Here is a 23564-nt window from a genome sequence, read left to right as displayed (position 1 = left end):
ATGTATTTAATATCTTCAATTGTAATCTGAAAATCAATGAGAGTAATGACTTTTCTTTTGTTTCTTCTCTGTTTGCAGAGTCACAGTGTACTCTCTGTGGGGAACCGGAAGGTGAGTCTGTTTTACCATGCTTACTGGCTCCCCTGAGCTGGGGATACTAAGAGTAAACTCACGTGATCATTTTCTTTTGTTTGTTCATTTTTGCCTATATCAAGGATGTTATAAAAAGAGAGTAGAAAGGGGAGGGAACAACCCCTTGATTCTTTGTGCTTGATGTTCAAAGTAGATTAAATCAAACAGAGTAAGACATAGTGTCAGCTTCAGGCTCACAGATCCTGCCTGTCTAAAATACAATGTGTCTATCAGAATGAAGAAGTGATATTTACTTTATCAGCAATTTTGGACATTGTCAATTTTTATAGATTAAAAAAAGTGACCATACTCAAGAGAGAATTAATTGATTAACAAAATAATATATAACTAACTGGAAATTATGAGTTGCATACTAAGAAGATTTTCTGCAAAAACATCTCTCAGTGATAAATGAAAGAAAGAAATGTAATACCTCATTTAATGTAATATTATTTGTGTTATAAAAAGTAAAATCTGATTTCTCGTCAAGGCTATTTCAGTTTTATCTAAAGTTAGGAAGAATTCATTTTACCAAAATATGGATTGAGATGATTCTACTGAATGTTCAATTATTTTAAGCTGAGTCTGAGAAACCTGGGTATCAATGTGACATAGACCTTTTATATTTTTTAAACCAAATAAAGAAAATAAAACATAGACTGGTGCTGATTACCTTAAACTGAATCAAAAAAGAAAATTTAATGATTTAGATGATATGTTTCATCCTGGAGAGAAAAAGGCACTAGAAAACAAATAGTATAAAATGTGAGTTTATACTTGGATCCTCAAAACAATAAATTTATTTCAGTTTAGCATGTTATATCTACTAAGTCAGGAAGGTGGATTAGTGCATTTGAAAAAAGGAAAACCTTTTACCAAGAAAGACTGAAAAATAAAGGATGGTTTGAAGAGGGAGAATGATTTAGTCAAACAATAATTATTATATGCTTACAATCATTTGGCATACAAAAAATAGCTGAAATTGTTCATACTTTTGAGAAATTTACATTCTAATGGAGAGGGAACATGGTCAAATGTAGATATGAACAAGATAAATATGAAGTTATCTTTGAGAAGAAGGCATTAACAAGTAGGATAATAAATTAAGCTCTCTTGCAGTGGGTACTGGGTTTTCTTTTAGGAAGGTAGGGATTTAATGATAAAGTAGAATCATAACACTCCATTTCAGGACAATCCTGATTAATTGGATTATTACTAAAATCTTCAACTTCCCTAAGAATTGTTTAGCAAGGATACAGAAAGGCATAGAGATGAACCATTACTGATGATTATCATAATAAAATCTATTGTAAGTTTTTAAAAGTCTCAAATCTCCCTTTTGTCTGTCTGGCTTTTGACCTGCTAAAGATGATTTTGAAGTAATAATAAATTCAAAGGCAGTGATTGAGAGTCTGTAGTGCTATGTTAATACAAACCAAATAATAGATACAATATCATATAAGTGTTTGATTCTGCAAAAATTAATTGGAAAATTTTCCTTGAACTTACTGTTTTTGCTACAATATATTTTTGTGAGAAAATATTCCATATTTTGTTTCCTGAATTAATTTTAAAATTATTGTTTTTGTGATTAATGCATTTGAACTCACTCTAGGTAATAGTGAGCACTCTGTGCATAAATGTAGTACTTTTTTTGGTATTTAATGATGTTGATGGCTGCCCTTTTAAAATATTTTAGTCGAATATTCATTTAGATCATTGATGGATTCACAAAGGTTATAAATGCAAAGGACTATTTGTCAAAAATGTAATTACTTTTCCTTTTTTTCTTTTTCTGTGCTTTAAATATCAAATGATAGTTTTATAGAATGAAAACCCACAAGTTAATTCAGGAATAAACCATTTTCCCCCTGGGATTTTTACTTATATATAATGTTTCATCCAGAATCAACCTAATTTAATTACTATTATGCTTAAATGAATGAATTCCCTCAAGTCCAAACTACTTTTTTTGCCTAGAAACTTAATATTGCAAATCACTATCTTCTACATACTTGAGACAATATTGCACAGTAGAAAGAACACTCAGTTTGGAATTAGACATGCTATATTTAAATTCGAGCTCTGGCACTAATTATCTGTTCAGTTTTAAGCAACTTAACTTCCTTGGACATGAATTTCTTTATCTGTAAAAGGGAAGTGCAATCAGTCAGATAAGCCCAGGACCAGGTGGCTAGAGGAAAAAGAAAAAAAAAAAAAAAAAAAATATATATATATATATATATTGGATTCTGACTCGGAAACTGGATTCTGACTCTTAAAGGAGTAAAGACTACAAGGTTTTAATTATAAAGCTGTTGAACCATAGGAAGAGTTGTCTTTGGAGGTAGCCAGATCACCTTCACTTCAGATGCTCAAGCATTTGGTTGACAGTATTTGCCTATATAGTCTTTTTCATTTCTCCAGTTTTAGAATTCTGTGCCTCTCTGTGTGTATTTCAAAGCAATAAAAGTAGAACTGTTTCAAGATCAAAAGAAAAAGGCAAAGATTTGATAACCTAGCCTCAGCTGCACTTTATTTTCTGAAACTGGATGCTACATGAATATTCATATACGTTTAAATCATTTAAGTAATTAGTGTAAATGAGCACCAGTTTTCTCTGCAGTGTGCAGAATCTAAAAGAAGTCTTCTTTGCTGGGTAATCTCTCCAGGCTTGAATAAGAGTTAACCTATTCTGTGCAGCTATAGAATCTGCCCCAAGTGGACAGGAATGGACAGGATCTCTAATTTCCTTTTTTTGTGTTGGGTGTGAATCTCCTTCAGGAGGTTAAGGCAGCAGCAAATCTCTCCTTTCTCTTTCATGTCAGAAAGCTGTTAATGCATTTCACTGGTGAGCCATTGAAGTGAGGAACATCCATTTACATTTTAATGATTAGTTCTTTGGCTACAGATTAAATAATTAGCATTGTCTCAGATGATAATATCTGTCAAACAAATGGAATGAGGTGCCAAGTTTACAAGAATCTTGAGACTTCAAAATTTTGCAATTGAGGGCAGAAAATGCATGCTAAAATTCTCTTCCTACCCCTTTTTAAGGTGGTGTGGCCTATTTGTTTTTCTGAGACCTAGCATTTTAATAATGTATAAAATTTAGATCACTATTTCTAAGTACAAATTACTTGTTCTTTTCAACATAAAAATATTGTCTGGGTTTTAGAAACTTAGATGGCCATATTTAGAAATGGAAAGACGTTCAGCAGTATTCTTTTTCTACTCGTGAGTTCTGTGATTCATACTAGACATTCATTGATTATCCATCTATCATTTATTTGAATAAAGAATTGAAGACAAATTGTAAAAAAGTTTCAGTTCTTATTGGTTTCTTAATTAATCAATGAGCAAAATGCTATTAATAATAACAATAAAGTAAAAAAGGAAATGGGGCATAGAAAATGAACCTGTGGGTTTTGAGTCAGAAAGATATATTCTAGCTATTTGTGAATCAGTGAGTCACTTAACTTCTCAGTGTCCTAGGCAACTCTTAAGACTTTTAACAAACAGAGATGGAGGAAATGTAAACAAACACTCAGAATTCTTTTTACCATTGAAATCACAAGTCTTGGTAAAAAACCAAAAACATATACTTCTTTAGGTCCCTTGATTTATACTCTCACTAATGTTGGCATTCTTTTGACTGGTATAAATTTCAACTCTTAAATGTTGTCTACATAAATATTCTATTTAAGCTAGAGCCCCAAAGCAAGAGGTCTTCCTTTGATCCTTCTTCCAGATACCAGGATGGCACTCAGCTTACTATTAATAATTAGTGTAATAGTTGATAATTTCATATTAGGAAATATGTTACATTTGCTATCTCATTGGAACTTCACAACAGCCTTTTGAGAAAGGTAGTACAAGTGTTATATTGGTCCAAATATAAGATGCATCCTTAAAATGGGCACTGTTTAAGAGAAACAGTTTCAGTACATTGAAAAAGAAATGAAGTTAAACCACAGTCAAGTTTTATTTGAGCCTGGTTTGGGAATGGAATTACAGTCAATCCAACATTTATTGAGTTCCTATTATATGTCAAATATAATGTGGGAGGCAGCATGGCATGGTGTAATCAGAAAAGCACTGGATTGGTATTTAGGAGATCACTAACTTGACATGCTACCTTTGGCAGTCGCTTCACTTTCAGACTAATTTTCTTCTCCCTGTAAAATGTAACAAGTGGTATAGAAGATTTCTAAGGTCCTTTGCTATATTCTGTTATTTTCTATAACATATGGAGATCCTAAAAGTTTGTGATCACATATTAGACAATTGACCAATAGACATCCATTAATATAGTGGAGATATATGTATAATATATTAAGAGAGACAGAGAGAGAAAGAGAGAGAGAGAGAGAAACTTCAGAAATTATTTGCTTCCACCATAATGTGATTGGGCAGAGCAGTTTAATATACTTTATTCTCTGATTTGTAAAAAAAGGGAGTTGGCTTAGATGATCTATAAAGTCTTTCAGTTCTGAGTTTCAGATATGATCCAGTTTGACTTCATTTGATTATATATGTAATACATATGCATATATATTACATATATAATATATATACACACATGTATATATTTCTGCCTCCTTTCTTCTTAAGTTAACACCTTGAGTGACATCACAATATGTGATAATGTCCTCATTGTTTTAAAACAAAGTTTCTTAAATTGTGGGTGGAGATACCATATGGGACAGTATAACTGAAGATGGAGGTCATGAAATTATGATTTATTATCAGTAAATGATTTGAACACCTATTTTATTTTTTTATTATTATAACTTTTTATTGACAGAACATATGCCTGGGTAATTTTTTACAACATTATCCCTTACACTCACTTCTGTTCTGACTTTTCCCTTCCCTCTCTCCACCTCCTCTCCCAGATGGCAAGCAGTCCTATACATGTTAAATAGGTTATAGTATATCTTAGATACAATATATGTGTGCAGGACCAAACAGTTCTCTTGTTGCACAGGAAGAATTGGATTCAGAAGATAAAAATAACCTGGGAAGAAAAACAGAAATGCAAACAGTTTATACTCATTTCCCAGTGAACACCTATTTTATATACCTATATACCTAAGGTCATGTAAAAATTTCTCTGACGAAAAGAAGTCACAAGTGAGAAAAGTTTAAGAAGCTTTGGTTTAAAAGAATTTTTGCCAGTAGTCACTCTGGTCTCCATGCTCCAGCTTCTACTAATATGCTGGTAACTAAGAGAAAAAGGACCTATACACATCATGACTGAAATAAAAAAAAATATATTTTTTCAAAACAGTGTAAAGCAGTAGTTCTCAAAGGTTGTGAAGTGGCAGGCTCTGGAGATATAACTTAAATTATATAGAAATTACACTTGTAATTGAATGCATATATGCAAGGCTTCCAATTCTCTTCTCCAAGTCTCCTCCTGATGTAATTACTTAGGATGAAGAATAACACAGTGTTCCAAGTCCCTTCCCATTTCCATCCTCTCCCCACCAAAAGCTAGATAACTGTTGGTTTTTGCTTCAGAAGATGTGGGTTCAAGTACTGGCTCTATTACTAGCTGCGTGATCCTGGGCAAAATATTTCAACACATTAAGCTTGTTGCCTCATCTGCAAAGTGGAGATGATGATATTCGTTTCACTACTGACCCCAAACATTGTTGTGTGGAAAGTACTTGCTAAAACTCCAAAGTGTCATAAAACTATAAACCATTATATTGTAAAAACAATCCCACATCTGGTAATTAAAAGATTGAAAGACCTTTGGTCTGTCAAACAAATAATTGACCATAGCTAAACAAAAACTAGAAAATTTAGAATGGGAGAATAGTCAAATTCTTTGAATAGGTATAGAGAATTTTGATACTTTCTGAATCATAACAACAGATGTCAATTAATGAAAGTGTTAATTATTAAAATGATTTGAGGGACATGTGATGATATATTGGAAAGAAGGCTAAATTACAACATAGCTAACTGAATCTTAAGGACAATTATATAGCTCCTGAAATTAAATTCAAAATGTTTAACATTTGGCCATCTGTAAAAAGAACAAATACAATTCTGTAATAACTATACTTTGAATAAAAAAAAATTTGCAAAGTCATCAAAAACTGTCCCAAGAATAGAATAACATATGAATAAATTGTCTATGTTACACAGCACCTGGGGGTTGCCAATTATCTTATATTTGTCCAGAAGATGATATAAACTGCATAATACAAGCTTTCTTAACAATCAATAATTCATTTGTCTATCCCTAATATAGAGAACTAGACTTGAAGTCAGGAAATTTCAATTTCTGTTCAGTCATTTCAGCTGTGTCAGACCCCTTATAATACCACTTGTGGTTTTCTAGGCAGAAAAAAAAACAAAGCAAATCACACCAATACTGGCTTGGTTTGCTGCTTCTTTCTCCAGCCAATTTTCCAAAAAAGAAAATTGAGGCAAATATAAGATTAGGTGATTTGTCCAAGATCAAGAAAGTTAGTAAGTACTGCTCTGAGGCCTGATTTGAACTCAGGAAGATGAGTCTTCCTGACTCTAAGCCTAATACTCTATCCCCTGTGCCACCTGCAAAATTTTGTGTTTCAGTTCAAATCCTGCCCCCAGAAAGTAACAATCTCTCCTTGCCAAAGTTTTCTTTTCTGTAAAAATATAATAATAATAATAATAGCACCTATTTCACATGATTGTTTGGAGAATAAAATAAAATAATATTTTTATTTTGCAAATCTTAAAAAAAAACTATTTAAATATTCTTGTTGTTAAGATTTATATATTCATTAACATTGGAATTTTTCCTCAAAAAATAAATGAATATTTTATTGTTCTGGTCACCAAACAATTTAAATGTCAGGAGTCATGTTTTGATGTCAATTAATTGGAAAAACAATGTCAGGCAAATAATATTCTTGTCATGGTTGTGGTCATTTTCTGAATTTCAGGAGTTCATTTTCTTTTTAAGGAAAGTCTAGATTAGAATCATTAGAAACAATAACATATTTATCTGTACAAGTGCATAACATTTTAGATGCCAAGGCCCTTCACAATATTGACAGATGTGTCAGAAAATTCAGGAAGTTTATATATGGACAATAGGTGTTGTGAATCTGAGATGATGTGTTTGTTTCTAAATAATAATTTAGTATGATTGAAGAGCTAAAAAATGTTTTCCTTTTGCAAAAAGCATACTGTAAGAAGAATAACAAATAGTACTTTTTTGAAACAATGATATATTTCATATTTTCCCCATTACCTCTGAATTTTCTAATCTTAGCTTTTATCTATTGAGGCATTGACACAAAAATATCAGTGAAAAGCATATCCTTGTACCATCCAACATATTAATAATTGAAATGTTATTGAAGACATAGGAACTCTGTGTGCAAAGCTCCTCTTCCCTGTATTAGGCTCTAGGGAGCTTGTTTAAAAGTTTAATGTAGTGGCCTCCACAAATAATGCCCCCTTTGAAAATCATATCACCAACAAGTACCACCTTGCCTTCCAGACTTTCCTTTACTTTATTACATGAGGGGAGTGGTACTTAGTGGATTAAGTCAGTATTTTAGAGTTTTGCTCTGAAAATTGGTTTAATGATGTTTGCAGAGCCTTACTAATTTGTAGGGAAGACACTGTGGGTAAAAAAATGGTCCTAGAAGGCCTCTTCCCAATCAACAAGAAGGAGGAATTAATCTTCTTTTTTGGAACAAGAAGACAAAATTAGACTATGTCTTGGAGAATTTCTTAACACAACTGTCCACAAGCATAATGAACTTCCTCAAGGGATAGTGAGAGATCGTGAGCTCAGTCTATAAAACAATATCTGATATGCTATAGTGGAGATTCTTTTCATGTATAAGTTGGAGTAGATAGCTAAACAAGTCCTTTCCAACTTTCAATTTCTTTGAGAAGAGAAAAAGTTTAAGTTTCAATCTGTGATTTGCTTCTCATTATCAGTAACCTTGGGCAAGACAATTCTTTTATGTCGTCTTCAGTTTCCTGATCTATCAAAAGGAAGGGCTAAATCAGATACTCTAAAGTGCCTTTCCAGTCTTAAATCCATGAACTCAGATTCAAGGATCTGGCCCTTTAGCTCTGAATTCCTTTTGTGAATTCCAGGGAGTGGTTAAAAGTGGGAATATTGGAGGAAATGAAAATCAAACAAAAGTCTCCTGCTTGAAGATTTGTTCTTTCAGAGCAGCAGCTTTACATTTTTGTCATCTGAAAAGCCTTAGACTTAATAACTCCATTTTTTTTCCTCCACTCTCCAATTCCTAGTTTCAAGAAATATTTGGGCAAAAATTTAGTTGATATTTTTTAGTTTGAATGTCTGACAGGATAAAATGACCTATTTTTCTACCTATATAAGAGATCAATTTAATGTAGAGAAGCAAAATAGTGTAATGAAAAGGAAGTTAATTTCAATGACAAGAGCAGTTTGGTCCAAAACCCTCCTCTCCAACATGCTGTTCTTGTGACTGTGGGCAAATTATTTAACTTAGCAGCATTCTAACAACTCTCTAAAATTATTACTTGCACAGAAGTTGCTTTTCTTCACAGATTGGGAGAGCTGCTTTAAAGTTCCCTATACTAATAAACACAGATCAGAACCAAGAGAAATCTACTATTAATTTTGTTGTTAATTTTTCTCTGATGTTTTAGTAAGGCCTGTGGATTTTATTTTGCTTTAAGAGCTTGACTGATAATATTTAATATTCTTTTCCAGTTCTACATCCTTTTACATACATACTATATACATATGCATATGTATATATACATACATATATGGAAAACAAATAAATTTATATTTGTAAAAATAATACTTGAAAACAATATTCATTCATGTAAAGACACACAGCCATTTAACACACAGATTAACCCTGTTGAGACAAAGTTTAACAGTTTAGCTTGCCTCCCATTAAAGTCACTCATTCTCCCACCCTCAAATCTGGCTCTAATTCATCTTTCTAGCTTCATTGATTCCCGTTCACATACTGTATAGATACTGTGTGTTCCAATTCTCATATTCTATCTTATAGTCAAGCTGAACTACCCTCTGCTCTTGCCTGTTCCTGCCATGCTTTATGATTTCCTAATGCTATGATTTTTCTAAGGATTCTCACTATAATCAAGAAGAACTCTGCAATTGCAATTCCAGATAGAGAGGTATATGTGGATATATATATATATATATATATATATATATATATATATATATATATATATATGTGGATAGTCTATATATATGTGGATAGTCTCCAAACCAATCAAACTAGACATACCCAAAATATTTCAGTATTAAGTGTGGTGTAAGGGAAAGATTGCTGCATTTTCAGAGTTCCTTGGTTCAAACTAGTTCTGCCACTTAGTACTGTAACTTTGGGTAAGTCTTTTGAGTTATCTGGGATTCATTTTCTGTATCTCCAAAAACTAAAGTAAGGTGACCTTTAAAGTCATTTCCAGTTCTAAATTTTTATTCTAATATACATTTTATTGCTCAAAATTTTCATAGATTCTCTCACTATTGCCAATGGTCAATCATGATGTTTACCCATTATCTATGTTCCAAGTTTTGGAAAATAAATATATTCTATAGAGGGGAGGATATATTTGTCATCTCCTTAATTGGAAATGAGATAGATTTTATCAGAACTAAGCTAAATATGCTTATGATTTCAAGATCTATGATTTTATAAATGGAGAAATTCCTTCCAATTACTTAAGTAATAAATTTGCCAAATGTTAGTGGAGAGGTTGCATGAGTACTTATGGCTAATATATTCATCATTCAGGCATCAACATTTTGTTGATGAGCCTCATGGAAGTTAAAATCATTTCTAGATGCATAGAAGTATGATATCACCTGATGCAATGGACCTAGGGAGTTTCTATAACTTCTGACAAATAAGATCTATTTAATTAAGTTTTCCCTTTTTTATTGTATTTTGAATAGTGCTAATAAAAGCACACTGCAGGAAAATAATCAATCAAAAACATTTAGTAGGTGTCTACTATTTGCCAGATACAAAGATTAAAAAAATAAAAATGGAAATATTCCTGATCCTCAAGAGAGATATGTTTTATAGGGATAGATATTATGTGCACATTTAAACATATAAAAATGTTCATGCAAATTATATACCAAACAAATATAATAGTAGTCACACAGTGGGAAGTTAATATGGCACTGGACTTGTTGATATTTGAAAATTTGAGTTTAAAGCCTAACTTTGCCTTTTGCTACTTGTATCACTTTGGTTAAGTCTTGGTTTTCTAATCTGTAAAATAAGGTGGTTGGATTAGACTAATCAATTACTAAGAATATATTTAGCACTTAGTATATGCCAGTTACTTTTAGTACTGGAGATTCAAAGACTTAAAGGAAACAATCCCTGAGCTCAAGCTTATATTTTATAGAAATAAAAAAAATACAATTTTGATGGAGAGCATTAATTGAGGATGGATCAGGATAGGATTTGTGCAAAGAGTTATTTTGGATCTGATCTTTAAAGGAAACTTGAAATCCAAAGAGTGAAAGTGAGAAGCAAGTGAGGTTTAGGTATGGAATATAGGATGTGCAAAGGAAATGAGATGAAATCTGGGGAACAGCAGGATCAGGTTGGAATGTTGCATATATAAAAGATGGGAAAGGTAGCTTGGAGCCAGATTATGAAGATTTTAAGATGCTAAATATAAGAATTTGTAATTAATCTTAATATGTAAAAAAGAGTTCTTAGAATTTATTGAACACAAGAGGGACATGGTCAGACTTATGATGTAGGAAAATCCTTTTGGCAGCTATGTAGGAGATGAAGTGGAGAAAAAGAGGCTTGAGGCAAAAAGATAAATTAGCAGACTATTGGGGTAATCCAAATAAAAGATAGTAAGAACATGAACAAGACTACTAACTATGTCAAAGGGAAAACTGAAAGATCATCTTCTGCACTAAAATTCTCTGATTTGAAATAGATTGCCATTTGTATGTATCAGTAGAACATTAGATCAAAATCCAACTCCTGAGAAATTCTCTTTGTTTAGATGCTCTTCTAGTGGAGAATAAGAACAAAAACCAGATGCAAATTTTCAGTCTTTAATAACTGTGATCCCATTTGTTCAGCTCTTATTTTTTTCCCTACTGAAATAATGAATCTTTTGTCATCTGCATTTTGTTATTACTTCATGACAATTAGATGATAATGGTCCTGATTCCAGTTTATGGTGTTCCATATTAACTCTTCATATTTATTCTGAATTGATATACTTAGTCATTTATTTCATTATTATTAAAAAGGCCAAAATGAATAAGTTATCTGTCCAGTAAACTGACAAGAAAATTTAAATTCAAGATTTTGTTAAAACAACTATTGCAAGTTAGGACAAATCCTTTTCTCCAGCTTTTATAAAAAGCATGAATAATTGTTTTAAAGGATATTTTTTCTTTGAATAGGAAAATACAACCTCAAACTATTTCAAGAAAACATAATACGAATACATTGGCTTTATGTTAATAATTAATTTGGATGATAATTATTTTAAAATTATTTATTTTAATCAATAAAAAACTAATATTTTTTCAAGAAAAATGATTTTAAGAATAGAGATTTATTTTAATAATGTTTTATTTAAAATAACATTTTAAATTATGAAACAACTTTTTATAAGAAAAAGAATCATAAATATTTCAAGCAGTACAATTGGGTAGTCATTGCATTTTATTTCTATATAATTTATTTCTATAATTTAAACAATGGCAATATTTTGATATATTATGCTTGACTTTTAATGAATTAGTATTTTGAAGAAAAAATCTATATCATAATTTATTCAAAATAAATGTTCCCCTATTTTTGATTCAGTTAATTGCAATAAATATACATTAAACAATGGCTCTGTCAAGCAATGAGGAGGCACAGATGAATTTTAAAAATAGACCTTGTCTTTCAGGAGATTGCAATGTAGTTGTAAAGATGAAACTGGGGTATAAACAAAGCACAAACTTATAGTCATTTGATCTTCCTAGAAACTTAGTTTTTCTCATGTCAACTAAATGACCTCTGAAGTTCCAACTCCAGGTCTTTGAACTTAAGCTTCTAATATTATCTCTCATGTCATTTTCTGAGCATGTGATTTTTTTTTTTGGTATACCATGGCACATTTATGCACCCTGAGTCTTTTCTTTGAGTCTTAAGTCACCAATATTTTGTTTTATCTGAGCTTATAAGGTCCTTTGACTTGAAGCCATTAGAAATGTTTTCTAAGCCTTGTTTTACAACTGAAAAAATTATAGTATGAAACACTTCAGTGTTTTGCACAGAATCATGCAGTAAGCTTTTAGTAAAGTCAGAAATATGAAGAATGTTTTTAACTAAGTTAACTGTCACAAAGCATATTTTTGAGAAGAGTCTGTGTAACACTGTCTTATGGAAGCAGATACTGAAAAACCTGGGCATTGGCAGCAAGCCACTGCTCTGAAAGGACTGGAGGCCAGGACAGGGATGGGGACTGAAGAATTCATGTTACTCTGCCATCTGGTAGATTTCTATTTTAACTAATTATTTTTCTAACTAGGTGCTAAGTTCTATTATTTCCAAGCTGTTGAGTGCTATCCATACTCTCCAAATTCAATGCCTTCAGACAAAGCTCTGATCACCCATCCTCAGTTACTGCTTTGGAAAAAGTCAGGAATAGAATTTTCTGATTCTGAGGCCCAAGGACTTTCCATCCAATTATTTTTCCTTGAAATAGACAAACCAATCAAACAATTAAATAATAATGAATTATTGTTAATTCCTTTAAAGTAGGGATTATTTTTTATTGTTTATGTATTTTTTTGTATTTGTATTTGTCTATTGTATTTTGTATCCTTAGCACCATGCACAGTACTTGGTACTTACTAGATACTAAATACTTACTAGATACTTAAATGCTGATTAATTGATATATTGGATAGCCACTCTGAGATATTTGGGTTAGCATTGAATAATTCTATCTCTCATTTTATGACTAACAAACATATCCATATGTATCTCCTCTGGAGAGATGATTTTGTTCTAAATTCAAGAGTACCTGACTAATTTCCAATCTTATGTTGCTTTTCCTAACTTTTCTCACTCACACCTTAGGTTAAAATATAAAATCTTGATTACTAAGAATAGGAAGCAGCAACAGCAATGTGTGTGTAGCTGTGAATCTTGTACATATTTGCATTATAATATCTGTGAGACTGTGGTTTTATGGTGTCCACAGATCATTTAGATTTTCACTGAAAGCTTTCTAAGTTACTGAAGGGCCTCAGAGTTTACCGCATATAACTATTAAGCTGAATTTGAATTGAATCCAAATTTTCTAGTCACTCTGTTTCATCTCTGAAGCTGCTTTTAATAAACTTAGACATATACTGTATGTTAAATCAGGGTCTAAGGGCAGAATTCCCAGTGAAATAAATCGGATTCGGTTCAAAGATTGAGGTGGGGTTAAGACTGACAAGATTATAAATGTGAAATCATATAGAAACTGGAAAGATTTGAATACAGCTATACATGGCTGAGGACCAATTCAGACAGTGGGTAGCTAAATGGGTACTTCTTAACACATTTACTAATTTTTCAATTAAATTCAAAGCCTGAGTCACTCAGAGACCATTTTTCATGAATGAAAGTGAAGTCAATTTAAGTAATAGCTCCTGATAAAAATCATTAATAATGTGCTATTGTCTCAGGATAATGGTTCTGTCCATTTGTCACCCGTAATTGACAAACCTGAAGTTCCCTCTTCAATAAAGACATTCATAAGACTGCCTTTTAAAAAGTGTTTTGAATAAAATATCCTCAAACTATTCTTCATCTATAATTTATTTCAACTAGTGTAATCTTTTAAGTAGTTCATGTGTCCCCCAAATAGAAATATAACATCAAAGGAAGAAATTTGAGATTTTTCAAACTAAGAACAGGAAAATAAGGGACCATTTGGGTGGATCCATTGGCAATATGTTATTGTGAGAGTGTTTAAAAAAAGTACATTTTTTAGCAAAAGTTAAAAAAAAAAAAAGGTTTATGTTCAGGGCATGAAAGGAACATACTTGCTTATTCAAAAATATCCTGTAATTTAAAAAACTCATTCACTGGGAACCAGAATTAATTCCTTAAAATAATATTAGAAATGCCAGTTCTATATGCTCATTTTAATGATCAAAATACCAATTCCCTTAAAAGCTCACAATACTACCAATATATTGTTCTTCTATAGAGTTTGTGAAATCTTTTCACATATATTATTTCATGACTTGCTTAAAATTACATAAGTAGTGACTAAAAATCTGTTTTGTTTTTCATGCCATATCATCCAGAGTACTTGCCAAGAGGGGATGAGTGTCAAAATGGCTTACTGATACTCAGTGGAAATTCAACAACTATGTTTTAAGTGTGTCAAAAATATTAAAAATAAATATTGATGATATTATCCCTTTAAGTATTTCCTTCTAAAGTTTCTCACCAGAAACTACTGTTGTATATCCTATACATATTGATAACCTTTATAAGCCTACATTTCTTATGTATGCACTAAAATGATGTATAATTTCAATTTTTTATCTAAAATTATGGACACTTTCCAGTGGTAAAGAGTGTAAGTCCTTCATTCCTTTTCATGCTGGATAATTTTAGTCCATATATTTTTTTTTTCTTTTTTTAATAGCTTTTTTATTTACAAGTTATATGCATAGGTAATTTTACAGCATTGACAATTGCCAAACCTTTAGTTCCAATTTTTCCCCTCCTTTCCCCCACCCCCTCCCCTAGATGGCAAGATGGCCAATACATGTTAAAGTATAAATTAAATACAAAATAAGTATACATGTCCAAACCATTATTTTGCTATACAAAAAGAATCTAGTCCACATATTTTCATAAAATAAGTTGCATAGTTGTTGTGATAGATACATATCCATGCATAATTATATCAATATACATATGAGAGCAAACATGAACATACATATACATATGAAACATATTAACTCAACTTTGATGCAATTATTATGTTAGAGTATAGGCTACATATACATATGTATATTTCATCCACGTTGTTTTTCTACTAAAACAGTTAGATGTATTATCTCTTTCCTGATATGGATTTTACCAAAGATACGTTGTAGTTTAGCAAGGATCAATCTAATTAATTTTAGCATCTAGAAATGAACATTTTTTAATAGAATTTCACTCTTAAAAATCTATGTTTTATTTAATCTCTGTCTAGGACATCTTCTTTGGAATAGCAAAACATATAAAGTGAACATCCGTCCTCTTGTTTTATCCTTGTTTGATGTCATTGCTAAAGAAGTTATTAAACTAAATCATGCCCATTCTTTTATCTGCCATAATTATTTTTATAATTTTAATGTACATATGAAAGATACTTTACATTCTAGAGAAACTTTAAAATTACATTTATTCTACTTATTCAAATTGTTTTTAAAGTTTCCATGAATAGTTAAATAAAGTGAAGTCTTAAAATCTCTATACCTTGATTAAAAATATAATAAATAAGTTGTATAGCATTTTAAGACTTGCAAAATACTTTATATATCTCTTTTCATTTGGTCCTCACAATGATCTTGAAAGGTATGTGCTATTATTACCTCTATTTTATAATGAGAAAACAGAGAATATGGAAGCTAGATTTGAATTCTGATTTTCTTGATTCTCTAGACTGTGCCACCTGTCTGTCTACAGTGTGGATCATTAGAAGTAATTAAGTGTAAAAGCCCACGTATTTTTACTCATATTTTCATTGAAGACATTCTTAAAATATGAACAGACCATTTCTCCAAGATATCTATAGAAATAAGAAAGCAAATATAACTTTCATGTTAACCCATCTCCTTTCACACCCTCTATACATCCTGTAAACAGTCAAATTTTGTCATTTCTATCAGCTCAGAATCTCTTGAATATGTTCCCTTCTCTATGTCTCTATAGCTACAATTCTACTGGGGACCTCATTACTTCCCATCTAGGCAATAGCCTTCTTTTTCATGCTGTTCTTCATTTTGATCCATCCTCCCCTCAATTGCTAAAATGATTTTCTAAAGTATAGGTTTGACCACATTGCCAACCCCCTGTTCATTGAAGTTCTAACGTCCTTATTAATTACTCCTAGGGTCAAATAATTTGAAGCATTTTAAAGCCTTGTAGCCTTTCCAAAATCCTTTCTCCATGATTGAGCTAAATTGACTTATTTGTTAGTCTTACAGGATAATCTGTCTCCTATCTTTGTGTTTTTTTAAATTACTGTCTCTTCCAAAACTAGAAGACTCTCTCATTTCCTAAGTACTTTAGAATCACTTTTAGAACTAAGTTCAAGCAAAAAAAGACCAGTTTGACTAAGGCCAGTAAGGATGTCCATGTATATTCTCAAGAACTGAGCGTGCTGTTGCTCTACATTTTATTTTCAATGAAAGAAGCATTCAAAATTCTAAGCCATATGTTACAAAAAGCAAAACAATAAGGTATAATCCATATCTAGCAAAAATACATTATTGGAGAACTTTCATTTTGCATCTTAGTTTATTTAATACTGTGCCTGATTTATAGGTTTCTGGGGAAGTTTAGAAGACATTGGAAAGGAATGTAAAATATCATTGGATTAATATGCATTTATTTATAGATGTTGGATAGTTAATTGGTCAGGTATATATGTTGAGTAATTATGTTGTACCTAACACTGTGTCAGAAACAATAAGTATGTAAAAATAGAATGGTGTAGTGAATTCTTCATTGTTCAAATGTATCAAATCTACCAAAAGCTAGTGGTTAAATGTTTTTTTTTTCATTTGCCCTCTCTATGTGTGTTTTCAGTAATAATGGGATGAAATGAGATGATTTCAAAGATGGCTTCTAGTCCCAAAATCTTACAGTTTTATAAAAGATTCATGACATTATTCCTGTCTACAAGAATATTAAAACCTATGATAGATATGTTATGCCCCTCCAGGATATCTCACAGAGTACTTTGCACATAGTATAAACCAAAGGAAATATTTAGAAAAAATAACTAAATGAATTATTTTTCCTCATTTTTTCCTGATGCTTTTATCCTTTTGCCAACTTTTTTTTTCAAAGCGCAACAGTCTGTTATCTCATTCTATTCAGCTTACTCATATAGTGAATGAATCTTTGAAATTCAAGTTGCAGTTAAACTGTGATGTGTTTCTCTAGCCCATCAAGTAATGGATTTATTAAAGAAGAAAAATCCCTGCTGTAGTTGATTGTACTTCGAAAAATGCTTTAGACTATGCTAACTACTTAATCAGCAGTGAAATCATCCCATATTTATATTTTATGCATATGCAGTTATAAAATTTGATAAATGAAACTCCTTTGACAATTAAAAATTTAAAAGCATAAAAGTACAGCAGTATTACTTGTTGAAGCATTGACATTTTTCAGTTCTAAAGGAGAGAAGACTATATAGCTTTCTTACTAATTTAGGTATCAAGATAAGTTTCTGCTGAAATATTTAATATCTTTATTAATCCCCAGCCATCATCTGAATATGTGTTTGTTTAGGTGAAATAGAGGGGAAAACAACAGATTGGAAAATAGCAAACATTAGGAAAACAGTATTCTTTATAGCTTTGGAAATCAATTTCCACATCTACATTGTATAATAAAAGACAAAAAAGAAACTTCTCCTCTTTGGAATTGGGTGGAAATAACCAAAAACTTGTATTGCTTGAGAGTCTTTGATATAAATGATGAAGTTTAGATGCTAGCAATACTGGTTGATGAATGACTGTGTTCTTCTATGTCCTTCAAATATCCTTTTCCCACTATTACCTTTGTTTGTAGAAGAAAAAAATTTGTTGAACTAATGAATGGTTGACCTATTTAATCTGATGTAAAAGAGTCAGAATAAATTAGCTCAGACATCTGATTAGAGACAAAATACTTGTATTATTTCCTTTTTTTTTTAACATTATGAAATTTCTCCCTATCACTACTATTGCTCTTTTTTTGGTGTCAATTGTTAGTACTATTACGTGTGTGTATGTGTGTGTGTGTGTGTGTGTCTGTCTGTGTATATACAGGCAACTGTGACTTAAAGACCAGTTCAACAGATTCCTTTGCCATTAAAGACTATAGAACATATTAAACATAGTTATATCAATTTTATGGGTGAAAAAAATTAAAGTTCAAAAAAATTAAATGATGTATCCATTGTAATACAGCTTACAAATTTCAAATGTGGGAATTGAACCTAGATCTCCCTTCCTCCATGTCCAACGCATTTTCTTCTATATACACTAAATTCTGACAGGTAGATTAAAGCCAGATTATGGATAGCTTTGAAACCACTCAGTATAAACTTTATCTAATCGAAAATAAGGAGCCACGGAGGTTTTCTAAGGAGAAAAATGGCATGATTTAAGCAGTATGTTAGAAGTATTAGTCTAGTTGTATTTTAATGTAGAGGATGGAATGGAAAAACTATAGTCCATAGTGTTTTTCAAAATGCCTAATTGAAAATCATTTTCTGTGCCTTTTAGTCAAGTAACTAGGTATGGGTGCCTTATGGGACTTTATGCTTCACAGTATTCTTACTTGTATTAATTAAAAGAATGCACCTTAGATCCATTGGCTAATTACTAAGTTGATCTGTTTGCTGCTGTGCTTTCCCCAGAGTATATCATATAACAATATTAACCCACCTCCAGGAGGCAAGAGCTGTAAGTTGTCTTTCCAAGAGTATTTATGGATTTATCTGCATATATCTACATATCCTTACAGTTTTCCCTTTGCCCAATTATAATAGTATGGCAGGAAACCCAGTAGAGTCTCAGAAGCAAGGATATCAGGTTAACAGTATTGTAAGCCATTATGTCATCATCTGAGCAAGCATATAGAGGTTACATTTAGTTGGTATGGACACTACTCTCTTTTTTGTCTGTGTGATGCACGCAGGATCTTCCATTTAATATTCATTCTGGATGGTTTTACTCTTACTTACTTGAAAGGCAGTAGAAGGGGCAAGAGTGTATTTATTGGTACTCTCTCCTCCTATGTTCTTTGACTGTGTAAGATTAGTAGGAACAGTGGGTCAGTGATGACACAGTAATTCACATGCAGTTCAGACTTTGTACCTTTAAAGATAAGGGATCTGACACTGTAGTCCATCTTTATAACAGTTCAACAGACCCACGTGACATACCAATAGCACTGACGAAATACAGAAGAGGTGTTCATTTGTTGATCAGGTTCAGGATTTGACTTATTAACATAAGTTTTCTACTTATTAGTTGAACCCTTCTATCAGAATTCAGGACTCCCTTACCTTGACAGATAAAAACAATCAATCAACAAGCATTTATAAAACATCTTCTTCACGCCAGTACAGTGCTGGAATTAAAAAGACAAAACTGAAAATGAAATGTTTAGCTATTAATGGACTTATCAAGGATTGATTGACAGTATTTATCATTTTAGTCATTTGTTAGAAAATCTTTTTTTCATTTAAACTTAAATACAAAATGAGAAAAGAAAAAAATTTGCTGTGAACACAGCAGATCATAATAGAGAATTCAACATTAAACAATAAATTTCATTTCAAGAAAACCTTTATTGGTTTTTGCAGTTTTTTTAAAGTTGCCCAGCTTTTCATTGCTTCCTGTTTGGTCTTCTTTAGTTCTCTGTTGGACACTTTTTCTTTCATTTCCCTGTCCTTTCCCCTAACGAAGACTATAATTATGCATGGATACATGTACACACATATATACATATACATATGTATATATGTGTGTGTGTATATATATATATATACACACACACATATATATATACACATATATATATATATATACAAAATATATATATATATTTCCTCCCATCATCTGTTTATCTGATGATGGATAACATCTTTTTTTCATAAATTCAAGAAATTCCATTTTTTTCTAAATCAACCAGCTCATTATCTCCTCCTACGGTAATATTCCAATTGAACCATATCCTAGATAAAAGACTGTCTATGAAGCCCCCCACTCCAGTTTTCTGTATTCCATCTGCTTTTGGATACATAGATTTTAATACTTCAACAATGTTCTCACCTTATAGTATTTCCTCCTTTATTTTCCTTCCTTTATCCTTACTCATTTACCTCAACTGAGGGTATACTTTAAGCTCTTGCTCTAGATATGTGGTATTTACCCCAAACAAAATTTTTTAGATAAGATTTTATACCCCAAACTGTCAAGAATAAGAACTCAACCTCAGGTAAAACTGTTCTACTGCCTTTCAAGTAAGTAAGAATAAAACCATCCAGAATGAATATTAAATGGAAGATCCTGCGTGCATCACATAGACAAAAAAGAGAATAGTGTCCATACCAACTAAATGTAACCTCTATATGCTTGCTCAGATGATGACATAATGGCTTACAATACTGTTAACCTGATATCCTTGCTTCTGAGACTCTACTGGGTTTCCTGCTATACTATTATAATTGGGCAAAGGGAAAACTGTAAGGATATGTAGATATATGCAGATAAATCCATAAATTCCAGTGATTTCTGGCTCCTTTTGTGTTATTATAGCCAATCTCCTCCCTCTCTCTTTTCATTTAGGGTTTAGCACACCTCCTCCATTTCTTTCTTTCTTTCTTTCTTTCTTTCTTTCTTTCTTTCTTTCTTTCTTTCTTTCTTTCTTTCTTTCTTTTTCTTTCTTTCTTTCTTTCTTTCTTTCTTTCTTTCTTTCTTTTTCTTTCTTTCTTTCTTTCTTTCTTTCTTTCTTTCTTTCTTTCTTTCTTTCTTTCTTTCTTTCTTTCTTCTGAATTGAACCACTAGGCACCTGTATTCTGTTATCTAGACAAGAAGCAATGAGATGCATAGACTTAAAGGCAAAAGTTCAACCAAATGGCTATTAAGCCAAGACATCATTCAAAATAAAATTTTTGAAAAGGGTTAGTAAAAAATAAAGTAGAACTTAAAAAAAAAGTACTAAAAACTTAACTCACCAAGTAATGAGTACTATTTACTTTAAACAAACACTTGAAATGTCAACTTAAGTATAATTTTAAGTATAAATATGACCTACTTCATGGAACCATTATCAAGAAAGCTCTTTGAAAATTGTAAAGTCCAGTATAAATGTAAATTAATATGGTTGATATTTTTACTACTCTAAAGAATTTCTAGGAGAGGATTCTGGGAAGATGGCAGATGTGTCGATTATGTGATTTATCAGCCATAGTTAGCTCTCCTGAATCTTCCTTAGGCCAACTGATCATGATGATTATGAGGGTAACAGAGGATAGGTAAAGAGACTGAATGTTCCCTCTTAATGTCAGGAGAGGTTGAGGAACGTCTCTAGCATTCTGAGTAAAACTAGATAGCTTTATCTATAGGATATCATGGACAAGGGTCTCACAGACTAGGAAGGCATGGATGAGTTGTGATATACATTGAAAGGCATTCCAAAATTCATGAAATCAGATGCATTTGATTAAGTCTAGGATTCTAGAGTAAATTATTAGCACACTAGAATCTATGAATTCTGGTTCCCTTTTTATGTTCTTTCCATTACACAACCTTTGCACATCCTATACTTTGCAGTTATCAAAGCACATAACTTACGTGTTTATTATAATATTCATGTTCCCATGTTCCCACTTCTTTATAAGAAGTGGTTAAGACAATAGAAATTTACTATTTCTATTTTAAAATCTTTGCAAATCCTCTAAAAACTGACCTAGAGAAATGACTCTTGAGATCAGCAATTCCTCACACCCACCTTTACCCCACTTAACTACTTTTTCATAGTCTCAGAGAAAACTTAGAACCATAGCAACAGTGTCATCCTGATGATTTTGGATCACTGTTAATTAATAACTGCACTAAAGCCTAGAAGCATATTTCATGAAAGAATTTAAATGTGATCTGCATCTGTTGTCTGGGAGATTTATCATTGTCCCCTTTCCCTCAACAGCATGCTGATCACTTGATGTACAGCAAGGAGAAAGCATGACACTTTGAGTACCATAATTTACTTTAATTTGCTGAAGATGAGTTATTTTGAAACAAAACAAATTATTTCTTCTTTATATCTACTAAGGAAATGGAAAATTTGGGGAGCAGAAAAAGTCAGAGGTCACCAGGCTGCTCTTTCTCTGCCTAGTTTTGCTTAATCTCATTACTGCTTTATTGGCTGTCCTTACCATTAAGTAAGTAGTGTTTATATTTAGGTTGATTTTTAGTTATTTAAGCATTTACTAATCATTAATTGGCAATTAAATTTATTGTAGTTTAAATTAACTTCTTAGGAAAAAAAATTCTGATTGCCTAACATTATCTTAACAATGGTGATAGGCTGAGAAGCACTAGAGGCAGTACATCCTAAATTGCTTTTCCCTTTCATCCAATTCCAAGCTGGAGGGCAGCATCAATTTTTAGGACAAATAGGCTTTATGGCTACTTACAGTCATCGAGAGGGTTCACACTAGATTTGTATTTTCAGTAGTTTTGTAATTGTTACCAAAAAAAATTATATAGAATGATTCTATCATTATAATTGAGGTTCAAGATGAATGAAAGTCAAAGAACACAGCTCTCCCCATCCCAGTCCATTTCTTCCAGCAGCTATAAGGAACAGGGTAATATTTATTAGGAGAAAAAAGGACAATTTCAATATTAAAATAAAGAAGTTGGTAGCCACATATAATTGTTCTGTATCTTCCTTAAGCCAACTGATTACATTCTAGTGACTTCTGGCTCCTTTTGTGTTATTGTAGCCAATCTCCTCCCTCTCTCTTTTCATTTAGGGTTTAGCATACCTCCTCCATTTTGCCTTTTTAACAGTTTGCAATAATATTCCCTAGGTGTCAATAATACTGCCATCTATTCAACCCTGTAAATTTAATTTCAAAGTATTCTTCCCATTGCTTGGCAGTTTTTACCCCAAGCAAAAGTAGCCCTCTTTCACTGCATTTTGAATTTTGTAATGTTTAGGACAGTATTAAAATTTGGGGCTGGGGCAAGGGATTAGCTACCTTAGTTGCATCATATGGCAAGCACAATACCATCCCACAAAGTTACTTCTGGAATATGGATTACTGACTAGGAGCTCCTCTGGGACCATATCTTTTTATATTATTACATACAGTAGAGTATATTTTCAATAGTTACCATAGTCAAATGAGAATATAAATATAGGAAAAAGTATTTATAGTTAAAACTTTCTGACATCTAGAATATGAATCATTTTCTTTGGTGTTCATTGTTAAAAACAACAATTTATGTTGTTCTTTAAAAATAATCTGTAATTCATTTTCCTGAATAAATGGAACCACATTTCAAAAAGGATACTAACAAATGCATGTAACTCTGTGCATCTAGATTGGGTTTGGACAATATTTGAATAGTATGCTTGTAAGATGAAATTGCCTCA

The 23564-nt window shown here is 31.7% G+C and overlaps 1 protein-coding gene across 1 annotated transcript in view; it reads left to right on the top strand.

The window, feature by feature from the left end:
* The window catches only part of DLGAP2 (DLG associated protein 2), a 1170371-nt gene that overhangs the window by 631386 nt on the left and 515421 nt on the right, over positions 1-23564 (top strand). Inside the window, exon 3 of the mRNA XM_051976005.1 lies at positions 79-111. Within this exon, the coding sequence (XP_051831965.1) occupies positions 79-111 (33 nt within the window). The remainder of the gene's footprint in view (positions 1-78; positions 112-23564) is intronic.

Source organism: Antechinus flavipes, chromosome 2 (genome assembly GCF_016432865.1).
Source record: "Antechinus flavipes isolate AdamAnt ecotype Samford, QLD, Australia chromosome 2, AdamAnt_v2, whole genome shotgun sequence".
Lineage (NCBI taxonomy): Eukaryota > Metazoa > Chordata > Mammalia > Dasyuromorphia > Dasyuridae > Antechinus > Antechinus flavipes.
Note: the sequence above shows the minus strand (reverse complement) of the source record. Positions and strands in the feature narration are given on the sequence as shown.